This window comes from Condylura cristata, unplaced genomic scaffold (assembly GCF_000260355.1).
Source record: "Condylura cristata isolate star-nosed mole 26May11 unplaced genomic scaffold, ConCri1.0 scaffold00015, whole genome shotgun sequence".
NCBI classification, from domain to species: domain Eukaryota; kingdom Metazoa; phylum Chordata; class Mammalia; order Eulipotyphla; family Talpidae; genus Condylura; species Condylura cristata.
Window position 1 is genome coordinate 16,946,257 of NW_004567116.1, and position 14,416 is coordinate 16,960,672.

Consider the following 14,416-nt stretch of genomic DNA (forward strand, 5'->3'; position numbering starts at 1 on the left):
TGCTCCCCACTCTGTCTCTGGTGAATCTTCTCACCCTCCACATCTCTGGCTTGTACCCCAGTTCCATATGAATAAATAAATAAATTTAAAAAAAAAAAAAGCATATTGTCAGGACTCTCATCTTTACACATTTTGGTTGTAGCCACTATTTTAACTTAGAGACACAAATGTCAAAATACATACACACAAAGGAAATAAACAAGTGGATGACTATTATATATACAGGCTTGAAATTCCTTTAATCAACACTACTTTTAATTTGGAAAACTACAACTTTAAAGCGTAGTTACAAAATCAAGTTATCAGTGATACTCACAGGTCGTTCCACATACAGACTTTTCCTTCCCTTCGAGCAAGTCCCACAGGTGAATGGAGGCATGTTCATACTGCTCATTCAACCTTGTAAAAATAAAATGAAAGAAGCTAATGTAATCATCTTTCAGTTGTCAACTACATTTAGAAGTTTCTATTATTAAAAGCAACTATATACCTCAAACTCATGTCTCGTTCAGGGTCTGCTAATTTGTAGAATTCGTCTAACAGTGACAATTCCTCTTCAGACAATATTGGCACTCCATTTAAACCTTGTTTCAAGTCAGTTCGCACTTCATCATCTCCCAATTTGTCCAATACATACTGCAATTCAAGTACGGTTTTTAAACGTTTCTGTTCAGCTTCCTCTCTCATAAGCTGTTCTCGACGTGCTGTCTTCTTTATTGTTTTCTGAATCTGCATTGAGAACATAAACACAGCACAGAGAAACTTTACAAAATTTATCAATTTCAGGTCTAGTGTTATTAATGCGTATTTTGCTTAGTTGAGTTAGATGTGACTCTAATAAACAAAAGAATGAGTCCCAAATTACAAAGTTTAAAACATAATGTCCTTTAAGCAGTTTTTACAAATTCAAACCACATCCTTCCCTAGGAGATATTACACTACTGAAATCTTACTGATGAAAGCATACATTTGGGATTTATTTGAAAATATTCTAAATAAGGCCCTCCTTGGAGGCACAACAGGTTAAAGCACAGCACTACAAAGCCAGCAGCAGCCACTTCAGCACAAGTTCAATCCCCGGCCAGGGAGGTGACCCACATGGCATGGCAGACCTCTCTCTCCTGTCTCGCCTGCTGCTTCCCTCAGCAGTGTACTTCAGGTGATCTGTCTGTTCTGCTCCCCACTCTGTCTCTGGAGAATCCTCTCACCAACCCCTCACCAGCCTGTACCTCAGTTCTTGTATGCATAAGTGCATAAGTAAATAAATCTTTTTTTAAAAATTCCTAATAGAGAAGTAAGGAATATGAGAACATGGGGGGGGGTCATTAAATTCTTTAGTAATAAGTCAAAAATTTTTATTAAAACCCTGATCAGAAAAAAAATCAAGCAACAAGAAAATATTATCCAAATCTATCTACTACATGGAAAAATGGACTACAGTTCCAATGTTAATTATCTACTACTAATTAAAAAGGAGATGCCAAAGCCCACCAGTGCCTCCTCAGCCCAAACAATCCAATGTTACTATAATAAGGCTTCCCAAGATATTGATAATAGCAGCCAAAAACTTTTTACAAAGAAGGGATGCTAGCAGAGAAAAAGGAGGCAGAAAAGACAGACAAGGTAAGTGTAGGAATATATTTTTTCTATTATTTTTTTTCTGCTAATTCTTTTTCTTCCTTAGGACTACTGAAAGAATATACATGAAAATCAAGATACACTTGCAGGGGTAGGACAGAAGAAAGATCAGTCAGTCACAAGTGTTTTCTTTTTCTCTCACCTCATAATTAAAGGCCCAATGTAAAGCTCCCAGAAAACACCAGTATTGAAACTGAAGCAAGAAAGGATATATTTTAATTTATACAATGAGACAGTAGCTTCAGTATCAAATTTTTTGATACCATTCAGTATCAAATTTTTATAGCAATCCTACTTTTTTTTAAAAAAGATTTATTTATGCATATAGAACTGAGATACAGGCCAAAAGTGCAGGGGCAGTGAAAGGATTCATCAGAGACAGAGTGGGGAGCAGAACAGGCAGATCAACTGAAATACAATGAGGGGAGCAGGGAGCGAAACGGGAGAGGTCTGCTGTGCCATGTGTGGGTCACCTCCCTGGCTGGGGATCGAAGTCAAGCTGAAACAGCTGTGGCTGGCTAGCTTTGAAGTGCTGTGCTGTATCAACCCAGTGCTCCACCAGGGAGGCCCGCAATCCTACTTCTATGACCCATATTTCTCATAATAATTAATAAATCACAAGTAGAAGAATGTAATGTTCATTAAGCCCGAGGCTCTAATCTAACAAGCTAAGTGGAACAAATCTCTACTTGAACCCTAAATTAAGTTTCCTTTATGTCTGTTTTGAGGGATATCATCAGCATTTTCCACCTTAGTCATATTTTGTTAAGTAACTATAATGTTAAGTACATATATGTTAGTTATTTGTCAAGTACTGTTCTAAATAAAATTCTATGATGAGGTAGATACTATTATTAGTGCCACTTTACAGATTAGAAAGTGAAACTGATAGAAAGCCTTTCCTCCCTCTCTCATCCTTCTCTATCTTCTGGTTGTTTTCTGGAAATCTGACTGAGAAGGAATAAAGAAGTTAATGGACTCAACCAAATTCATATAGTATTAAGGTAAAAGTGGAAAAATCATATTCAACCATGCAATCTGGTTCTAGAATCCAAACTTTTCATCTGTGCACAGTTTTTCATCCCATAATAAACTGTGTTGTTTATTTATCTCACCAAATTGAGACTTGATATGTCAAGTGTTGTTGACCTTTCTCCAAATAAGCTACAATTAATACAGTAGATTATTAATTTTCTGTTCTCAACTATCAAGAATTTGACTTTGCTTATATTTAATTTGGCCTGGTCCCAAAGACTTTTGCCATTATCAAAAGATGTATGAAAAATTATTACTTTGTGGAATCAAGAGGAAATTATCAGTCTGCAGCATCCCTTAAGATCTCTTATTAAGTGCCCTCCTTAGTGGCCTAACAGGTTAAGTGCAGCACTCTGAAGCTACCCCACAGCCACTGCACCACTGAGTTCAATCCCTGGGCCAAGGAGTTGACCAACATGACCCGCCCATGCTCCCCTCAGCAGTGTATTTCAGTAGGTCTGCCTGTTTTGCTCCCCACTCTGTCTCTACTGAGACTCACTGCCCCCACACCTCTGCCTTGTACCCCAATTAGCAAAAGATTTATAGAAAGAGAAACCTTTGGAACAACAGTGTGTTGAGAATGTAAACGACCCATCCCCAATGGAAAAAAGTATAGAAATGTCTCAAAGTATTAAAAATAGACCTGCAATATGATCCAGCAACTCTACTAGGTATCTAGACAAAAAATACAAATCACTAATTCAAAGGGATATATGCACTTCTATGTTCACTGCAGTACTATTTACAATAGTCAAAAGTATGGAAACAAAAATGAGTAGATGAAGATGTGGTATATATACGCAAGGGAATACTGCTTGACTACAATGAAAAGATGGATTAGGCTAAACAGAAATAAGTCAAAAAAATAACAACAAATAGAGGGTGATATACTCTCATATGAAATATAAAGGAGTAAAACATAACTAAAACAAAATAAACCCTAGAAATCTGACAGACGAACTGAGGCTAGCAGAAGGGGAGGGAATTTGAGGAGTAAATGATGGAGAGCCCCACTGGACTATGGCAGAGGGAATGGCGTGGCAACATACAACTAAAGAGGTATGAACCTATACCCCTAAATCACAGAGTTGTAAAATAAAGTACCTCAAGAAAAATACACTATTTTTTTAAAAGGCAAAAAAAAAAAATTATAAGCAAATTAAAGGCATAAAATTATTTTTTTAAAAAATACCTTCTTTATATTTTATAAACTTATGCTATCTTTTACTTACATCTTGACTTAAGGCCATGAAACTCCTCTGTAATTCTTTAGCAAACTCCAAGTTATTTGTGACTTCCTGGTACTTCGACACGGCATCCTAAAAGTATAGAGAGAAACCTCTACTGTTAACCAAAAAAATCCACAAAACTAATTTTCATATTAAAAATTGTGAGCCTAGGAATTCCCACCACCAGTTCACCCGTGTACCATCACTATAGTGTAATGGAATTCATTAGGCCATTTTTCTATCATTGTGAAAGTGTGATTATGTCTTACACATTGAGTCTAAAATAAAATCTTGTAGACCAAGACTTAAAGCTAATGCAAATACTTTTTATTTTAATAAATTTAAAATTTGAAAAAAAGTGAGCCTAAAAGTCTTTAATAGAATGCAACATCTTTACCAGTTGATCTTGATTAAGTCTTTCCCCTTTGTTCATTCGTTCCTGGTAATCATCAAGTTTACCCTATATTAGAAGAAAAAAATAGTTATAGTCCATGTTTAAATTATCAGCTTACCCAACCTAAAGTAACAAAACCCAAGAAATCCTCTTAAGTCTGTTTCAAATCTTGCACTGAAAACATTTGCAGATACTCTAGTTACTTAAAATAACTTCATTTAATAGTAAGCTAAAAGTGAATTTATGTGTCTGTTGAATAAAATACCAAATATTGTATTAAAACTATGACACAATAGTGTGTATTCTTTACGTTTCTCAAAAGATACACATTAGAGGGCTGAGGTATACTCTTCCAGTCCACTGGGTCAAGGTGACAATATGGTTAGGATTAGGAGCCCCGTTTCATATTACCTACAGGTAGTATATTAGTCAACAGCTTTGCTATTATGGTCTCACAAATAAAATTAAATGTGTGCACGTAAGGGTAGAAAATGAACCAACTTTTTTGCTAAGATGAAAACTTTGGAGGTTTCTCAAGCTACAACATTAGATAAGAAAAGATATTCAGATGTTGCAACAGTCACAAAGTTAATTGATTTAAGGAATCCAAGAATAGGAAATAAGCAAAAATCTAAACTAATGGGTGCGTGAGAAAAGCATTAAAAAACATTCACAGGCACAGAAACAAGTTTTAAAATAATACTTTTAAGTTGTTTTAGATCAAGTGATCCATTTTCTCTGAGCCAGAAAAATCAGTCAATTCACGTAACCACTTCACCCAGATTTAAAACCCTACTACAGTTCCATTATTATACTGGGGGTAAATAAAACCAAGTAAATCAAAACATTAAAGGCAAAGGCAAGTATCCAATTTTACTTTTACATGAACTATTTTAGTCAATAAGCCTCCAGGGCAAATGGAAAACTCAAACTACTGGCTAAAAAGTCAAGCTTTTACACTGACAGGGCATAACCCCAGGTGCAAAATATGTGCTCAACTGCTTCAAAAACCTCTGAAAAAAAATCACCAAAGGCAGTTTAGCCACTCTTTTAAAGGGATAAACCTTTTTTAAGAAGTAAAAAACTGAATGTTTTTAATGACTAAGAATATAATGGCATTAGTTAGAATTACTCAGAAATACACCAAATCACAGATTTTCTAGAAACATCTGGGATTTAATGTTAATAGAGTTAAAGTTATGAACTAGTTACTAGAAAGAAGAAAAACTGCTTTCCTTTTTATATTACATAATGTTCAGGCAAACTTACTGAATTACAAATTAATGTATAGTGAATGTTCCATATTATCCCCTCCTAAACCAGTTTTATATATCTAGCTTAGCTTTATCAGTGTCTTTAATGTCTAAAATATAAATGGCCAATCAAAATAGGCCAAAATAAATTCTTAAGAACCATTTGTGTGGTTTTTTTTCACATGTAAATATATTTCATATAGAAATATGAAATTATTTTTAATGTTAAAATGGTAACTGAGTAGAAGTATAGGTGGAATTATTTGCTTTGTCTGTATATCACTATATACAAACAGTATATGCTGCAGTATATAATCTGCAGTGAGCATAGTATTCATGATAAAAATGACTGATAGATTTCAGAATATTTAGAACTTTTACCTTAAGTAGCAAACAAATTATCCAATGGTACGAAAGCTCCAATTTTCTACAATGGCACATTAGTGTTCATCTTACTCTTAAATCTATGGTAGATTACATTTTAAATAATAGCTCTGTTAGCTGCAGTCCCACACATATATGTTAACCTTGGCATTCAAAAGAACTAGTCCAAGTGCCCTCCATTGTATGTGAGCTTCAACCAGTATAATGCAGTGGAAGTTATATTGTATGACTTCTATTGTGGAGTCACAAATGTAATACATCTCTGCCTTGGTTGTTGATACCTTTGTTTAGAGCCCTGAACCATCATTTAAGAGTGCAATGAACTGAGGTTGCCATGCTGTAAGGAAACCAAGGTTTATCAGAATTTCAGTTAACAACTCAGTTTTGAGAGTCATTTCTAACCCAGACACCAGTTATGTGGGTAAATAAGCCTTAATCTTCCCAATGAAGTAGGTATCACCACTGTGTGCCCTGTCCTAATCCTAACAGGCAAAATAGGTGGGCATAATAAAACAACATAAGTTTTCGAACAATCTGTCACATGTCAACAGCTGAAACGGTATTAAAAACAGAGGGAAGTTCCCTATGCCTGTTAAGCTGAATTAATGCAATTACAGAAATTCAATCAAAAAACATAATCAAATGAATTTACGATAAGTCTTTGTAAAACAGTGATTTCATCACAGCATTACACTGGCTCCTCTATAACTTTCTACACTATACCTATTCCCTGTCCTTACCCAAGTTTCAGCAAAACAAGATGCTGAATTTGTTGTCAGTCGCTAAGAAACATTCCTCATTTAAGAAAATATCAAATCTCACTCATCTCTAGTTTAGCTCAATGGTTCTCAAAGTATGATCCCTAAATCATAAACATTAGCATCAAGTTTTTTAAAAAACCTTTCATATTATTTGCATATGAACATCTTTAAGGAATTTAGCTTGACCTCCTTTTTTGGTCATTTATTTTTTAACTTTTAAGACATTAAAAGATAGTTAACTTTATAGGAACACAGATTTCCCGACACTACACCCAGACTACTCAATCAGAAATTCTGAAGGTAGGAACTATCAATCTTTTCTACCAAGCCCTCTAGGTGATTCTGATGTGTGCTCAGGTTTGAGAAACAGTCACTGAGGTCAAAGACAGTATAATTCCTTTGAAATACTAAGCCCAGCAGAATATACAAAATAAGAAATTATTCTAAATCAAATGATACAAATGTGGCCTGAGAAACCATTATTTGGCTGCCTCAATTTGGAAAAAGGATGCTTAAACACTGACTTTTAAACAACTCAGAATTTATTAGTCTTCTACACCAGCTTATATATTTAACCTATTTAAACAACAATCATGCAAGGTTTGAATAGTGAAAGGTCACTACAATCCATTCTTGAAACTTTTACTAAAACTTGTATTGTTAGCAATTTTAAACTTTACGATTCAACATAACAATGAACACCATAATTTGCAGAACTGTTAAATGACCACAGTCAGATGGTACTGTGAAATAATCACCCCAACAAGTACAGCCCAGTCCTACTTTATCTCCTGTTGTTACCTACAATAGTTAATACTATATGATTGACATCAATTTGGTCCATCAAATTTACAAAGGTTAAAGGACCCTTAAAAATAAAAAATAAAATAACAGTAATAAAGCCTAAGATAACAATAGTAGTAATAACCCACTTATACTTTATTTTACATCTCCAAGCCAAATAAATGACTTCTACTATATTTAAAGAACCTGTAGAAAGACAAATTAAAAAAAACAAAACAAAACAAAGACCAAGGTTATCTTTTCCTCTCAACTCCCTATTATCTTCAGTGGTCTTTTTTAATTAAGTATTTCTTTTTTCCAAGTTCCCAGTCTCTACATTTCTTCACCTAAAAACAGCAGTTCTGGCTTTGCCCACATAGTAGTAGGCAATTGACTCTGACTCCTATTCACCCATCACCAATTTAAATGAGAATTGCTAGTCAAATTCAAAGACAAAAAGGTAGTAAGAAACAAGTGGTTTCTTGATTTTTAAAAGTAGTATAGCATAATCTATAACAGCTACCTTGAAATGCTAGGAAAAAGGTTATAACAGTGGTGACGTTAAGTGGTAACAAACATTAAGAAGAGTTGTCAAAAAAAGAGAAAAGAAATGAGTATTCTACCAGGTCTTAGTAGACCAATTAATGTAAAAGCTGAATGAACACCTAAAAATAAAGCAGAACTTCTGAACACTAACCCAGAAGGAAGCTAAATTAGATGTCATCCAAGGTATCACACTGTAAGATAACTTTTCAAGTAGGTAAGTAACCTGCAGCTTAATCTTACAACTGTTGGAGTGAGATGAGGGGAGTGGGGCTTGCAAGAAATAAAAGACAGTCTTATAAAAGCCCTGGATTCCTTGTTTATGGTTTTACCTATGCATTTATGTGAATTAACAGAAATTCCTGAAGCTAGTAGAAAAGTAAAAATGTTAAAAGAGGTCCAGCATCACCTACTTTGAATTAGTCTTAGAATCTAAAGCTTGTCCATTTGAAAAACAAATGCTCACTGATACTCTTCAACAGGTGTCTGCTGAATTATTAATAGCTTTCCAGATTAGGATGAAATTGGTATAATGGAATAATTTATACATCCTTTGTGAACTTCACTGTAAAAAGATGTGAACTGTGGTTCATTTAAAATGGAGACCCAAGTCTGGGTATTTTCCTAAGGTTAAAGTGTACTTGAGTTTGTAGGGTTTACATAATAGTATTTAAGGAAAATGTAATGAAATTTCTAATGATTTACAATAGTTCAAAATCTAAGTATCATCTACACACTCCTCTGAAGACTGTTCACAAATCTTGCTCACTACACTTAGACTTTAAAGAGTCTTCTACCAACATAATGAGGTGTCAATGACTCAAAAATAAACTGCTCTGTGTAAAAAGCATTTTCCCTCTCATGGTTAATTTTATCAGGTTTTTGTTGTTGTAGCTTCAGATTTTTCTATGAAATAGTTGAGTCAAACTAGCAAACATGTGTTTAGTGTGTATATATGTGCAAGGCATGGTGTGATGTTATTAACAGCCTTACTACCAGCTTAGAAAAACACATAAGATATAAAAATATAAGGGGACAGAAAAATGTCAAAGAAGTGTAGAGACAGTAGGCAGCACAGGAAGTTAAACAAGCTACTTTAGTTGAGCATGATCAAGGATGCCTTCCCCTTTTCTTAGGTAATGAGTTCTGAGAACTCTACCCAATAAAAGTTTATCTGTTTTTACATTTACATTCTATCCAACAAAAGCATTGATACAGCAAGCAAGAGAAACAAAAAATGAACAAAACTAGGCAATTTACATTTGCAGTTTTGCTTCTATTTCTCCTCTGCTGCTCCTCATTCTTCTCTACTATATACATACCCACCAACATACACCAATTAGAAAAAGAAACTGTTACTAAAATTTATCCAAAAGCTTAAGAGTACCGTTAAGATGAAAAGGTTGACACACCTCCCACTTCTCTACTGTAATGCTTGCCCCAATTATTTTCTGCTATACTAAGCTGATAAATGTGTATCTGGGAGTTATCCAAGCAGAGACTTCAGCTAAAACTTTCTAAGTTCATTCATTTCATTACAACAATATAGAGATCCTAATGACACTGGGTACAATGAGACTTTACCTTTACTGCTATTCTCAGGTCCCCATTCCCTGGACAGCCTACAAACACGAATTTAATAAGACATTAATAAAGATCTAACATAAAAAAAAATGAAAAGCTCTTTTCTTTTGCACTGAGCATTTAAAAAGAGGAACACTAAAATTAAGGATTTGAAGTAAAAGACAAGATCAGTTTAAATATTACAACATTCACATTGCAGTGCATTTATATAAATTATAATTACCCATATATAACATTACAGGCCACCTTGCAATTCACCCTTTCCAACATGGGTCACTGTAAATAAGCATCTCAATTTTCCCTTCTGTAAACAGGACTAAATTCTAAGATGGCTTTCAGATCATGAAAAATCTTAAATTTCTTTAACAGAATGGGAATAAATTAAGGCCCGGGTCAAAGCTGATCCTTGTGCAAGTTATTTTTTGAAAGATGAAACAATACGAATCATCTAGCCCTAAATGTAAATTAAGAAATTACACAAACTTACAGCAGACTGTATGCTTAATCTCTTAAATCACACAAAATGTATCCTGATACAAATTATTACCACATAGAAATATCCTAAAGTAAAATAATGTATCCAGGTTAAAATATTCCATTCTTGAAACTTAGAATTCTCCACTCTTACCCCAGAAAAAGGTACCTGGATCAGCATAAAGAAATTCAGTTTTATCATTTGAAATTCAAATTTTAAATACTGGGAATACTCAGTCTTCCTCCCTCCATCTCTTTTCCTACACCTACACACACACACACACACACGCACACGCACGCACGCACACACACACACACACACACACACTACCCAAGCAGGCAGAGGGAAATAAATGAAATTTAGAATTTTTTTTTTCTGTGACAAGGTGAATGCAAAACAAAGTAATCTTGCCCTCTGCATTGCAGAGGAATAGTTCATGCATACTGAGGCTTACACATCAGAGATTTTAACTGTCAGGAAGAAACTTCAGATGTTAGTACTAAAACCAGATTCACTTACAAAATAGTGAAGAATGTCTTTCAATTGAAAATACTTAACACAGAAATCCTGGCACAACATTTAAATAGAAAATTCTAAGCAGAAGTACCACTGCAATGCTCTGGAGAGAAATGCTAGACTCTAACATAACAGTAGCAGCATCCTTTTGCATGTTAACTGCAAAGATAGAAAAAGCAAGACTTCAGGGGACAGTATGAAAAACAATACTCTGACTATAACTTCTGGTCACATATTTGGGTACGAAGCTGTCAAACTCTTCTACAAGATAATACTAGCTCATCTTTTACCTGACCAAGTCACCTGCATCTAAAACCATGTTTACAAAAAGACTAACAATTTTAAATGTCATCTTTTAAAACATCTTATATTCTCACCAAAAATGATCACATCTTATCATATCAAATGAGCTCTCCAGTTAAAAGTTACCCGTGGCTTCAAAATATTTTGTATAGTGCAAGGCCTAGTTCTAAACCAATAAACTAATAATGAAAACCAGATAATCATTCAATTCATTATACTTTTATCAGTTAAGACGTATAGTAGATGGACTTTTATACTTCATTCTTTTTTACTATAGCTTTATTTCTTCTACTTGTTAAAAACACGTGTAGTCATTATAAGCCCAAATATCAGAAACTACCAGGCCATTTAGTTGGATTACATAAATAAGATCGTATTTCATCAACATTAAACATGCATTCTCACTGAACAGATGCTTAGCTTTCCTCTAAAATCTAGATTTATGATAAAATTAAGTTGTTTTTTAAATAAAGTATAATAAAACTACTTCATTTGCTATGTCTAATAGAAGTGACACTACATATCAAGCAGTAACTTTTGTCAGGATACTTAACTTTAGAATCCATGGAAAAAGATATACTGTTTCAAAAGGCTCCAATATGAAATAAAGCTCAAACATTAAGTTGCTAAGTGCACTAAAATAAAAAGAAATTCAGTAATAAATAGTATCCTACTTTATTCCTTAAGGGTTTTAAAAACAGTTTTGAACTGATTGATAAAGTAAAATCATATTTTAGGTGTAGTAAAAATGCTCACTCACTACTGAATGCTAAATCCTTTCATACAGCAAATTATCTGTAGGAAAAAATAAATTTATATTAGAAATCGGACATGCTTAAATTAGGGGAAAATCTAAATGCCTCAAGATCCTCAAGAAAGTAAAACTTAAAGTTTTAATAGTAATTAAGTCACATAAGTACTGCCAACTATTTAATAAGGTCTCTCAATCTAAATTATCAAAAAGCCTCACTTAACTGTAATTTGACCTTTTAAATACTAATTTATAATCTGACCTTCCAAAAACAAGGAATGTATCTTACTTTGTCTCCACCATTACAAGGGAATTTTTCACTTACTAGCCTAGTTTATAATTTATGTAATAATAACTACGTCCTGCTCTATAAATGAAGTATGTAGCGTTTAGTAACATAAACCTATACACTCCAATCATGACTTGACATGGTGCAGGTTCTCATGGGAGTACACAAGCTATATATTTTTTCACTAGAATCTATCAGTCACCTAACAACTAAGCTGGCTACTTAGTGCCTGATTTTACGTTATCGCCTTTGAAGAATTATCTATCACTGACATACACATTACAACATCTGTGATTAAAATATTACACCATTAATACCATCTTCTGACTCCCAGAAGAAAATAGATTCCCTAGGAATTCTAAAAATCAAACCAATCAGTCAGACTGATAGGACTGTTTCCTACAGGAAGAGGCCTTAAGAAGTCTCAACTTTATTTAGGGCATCAAAAGCCTGTATCAGTTGGTAGAGAGGAAACTGGCCCGAGGCATGCTTGTTCTAGCACATATTTTGATGCAGCTACTTTCCCATTACTTTTGTTTATTTGATACTGTTAAATATATGATTTCAATTATTTAAAAATAAAAGTTTGTTTATCAAAATTAAGGATTAGTGCAGACTAGAAATCTACCAGTAGTACATCTCTCTCAATTTCAAAATCCATGAAATTCTAGTAACATCCCTAACTTTCAATACCGAAGATGAAAAGTATCTTTAAAGCTTATCTTTTAAAATTACCTCAAGATGTAAGAATCACAAAATAAGTAAAATATTGTTAGTTTTCTCAAAGTTATTGCCCACAACCCAAATTTCAGTCAAATGGTTACTATCTCAACGGAATCTTAGTAAACACTACTAGGTGGGTGGCTTCTAAATGACCTCCTCAAAATTCAGGATACCACAGTAAATATATCTTACTAGTCAAACACGCCTAAATATCAGTTATTTTTAAGGTAAAAAGCAAGTTTGCATAATTCTCACAGGTGTATTTACCCCATTTTTGGTAGCACTTTGTTTCTCCCCTTCCACCTCCAACCTTATTGCAAGTTTAATTATTCACTGCCCAGCCCTTTCTACACACACATACACACGCTCCCTATGAAATGAATCGGTACAGTGTCCTGTGCTGAATACATAAAGACTGACTTGAAGATAAACCTAGCAGAGTGACCTAGAACGGCTAAACACCGAATCTAAAAAATTGTGGGTGTGGCTCGGTATTTTTGGAGGGGAGGGGGCCGAGGGAGGCCAGTCCGGGCGGCTGCCTGGTCTCAGCCCTCCCCCTCTGCTTTCGCTTTGTGCTCACAATGCAGCTCCTGTAAAGCGCTTCCCTCTCCCCGCAGCCGCCGCCATGTTAGACGCGCTCTCCATGTGCACTGAGACCTAGCGATCCCCTCGGCCTACCCAGGACCCACCCCCCACAACGATCGCAATCGTGGCGGTCTCCCTCTCACTCCTCGTTAGAGTTCCTTAAGGTCGATAAGCCGCTGCAGAAAAGCTTCTTGGGATCGAGCTACATGTGAGGCTCAGGGGGGCACCTAGACAATTGAAACAAAGAAGGAAATGTAGAGGAGCCCATCAGCTGGGGGCGGAGAGTGGCGAACTGAGGACCTACTCAAAAGAGGGCTGCGATGGAGAAGCAATTCTGGTTTTAGATCCCAAATACACTTCTCTCCCGCGGGAGAAGAGGGGACATGCAAGAGAACTCCAGGACGCGATAACGGAGCAGACAAAACCCAGGGCCACAGGTCGCAGGCCGCTCCAACTCCACGAGGCATTCGGTTGAGCCCTGAGCCCCCCGCATCCGGACTTCATCACTGCTTCCTGCGGGCGCTGGCCAAAGAAACGGGGCTTTGCTAACGGAGAAAAGGGCAGCACCCAGCAAAATGTGGCGACAGGCAGCGCCTCCCTTCCTCACAGCTCACTCCCAAAGGCAAAAAGCCCGACCCCAGCGGGAGAAGAGCAGCAGAGGCCTGGGGGACGGCGCCGCGTCCGGGTCAGGTGACAAGCACCTCCCCTAGGGGCCCATTTTCTGGGCACTAAGCTCCCGTTTGCTGTGGAGACCGGGCGTGGGGGTAGGGTTGAGGGCAGCGGCAGCCATGGGGAGAGGGGCAGCTGCAAGGACTCAGACCTCCGCCCAAGCCCCCCACTTCCCCGTCAACTCCTGGCACCTTTTTCTTCTCCAGGTTTCGAAGTTTCTTGTCGATCACCCCGAGAATCTGCTTCATGGCCTCGGTTTGGACAGCGCCGGTGCCGGTTGCCGGGTGCTGAGAAGCAGGAGCAGCTGCCCCGGCCCCCGCCGCCGCCTCACTCCCGGAGGAACCCGACGGGGGTGGCGGTCCGGATGATTTGCTGCCGCTTCCGCTGTGGCTGGTGGCCGAGGGCATCTTTAGACCGCGAGCGGAGAGAAGAAAAAGCGGGAGGAAGGACAAGAGCGGCGAGTCAGGCGGCGGACGGGGCGAGACGCGGGACAAAACGCGC

General features: G+C 36.5%; 1 protein-coding gene across 1 annotated transcript in view; it reads right to left on the reverse strand.

Moving 5' to 3' along the window:
- The window catches only part of CAPRIN1 (cell cycle associated protein 1), a 33,789-nt gene that overhangs the window by 18,643 nt on the left and 730 nt on the right, over nucleotides 1–14,416 (reverse strand). Inside the window, exons 2-6 of the mRNA XM_004682935.2 lie at nucleotides 14,107–14,322; nucleotides 4,300–4,362; nucleotides 3,906–3,992; nucleotides 491–729; nucleotides 317–399 (exon numbers count right to left, since the gene is read on the reverse strand). Of these exons, the coding sequence (XP_004682992.1) occupies nucleotides 317–399; nucleotides 491–729; nucleotides 3,906–3,992; nucleotides 4,300–4,362; nucleotides 14,107–14,322 (688 nt within the window). The remainder of the gene's footprint in view (nucleotides 1–316; nucleotides 400–490; nucleotides 730–3,905; nucleotides 3,993–4,299; nucleotides 4,363–14,106; nucleotides 14,323–14,416) is intronic.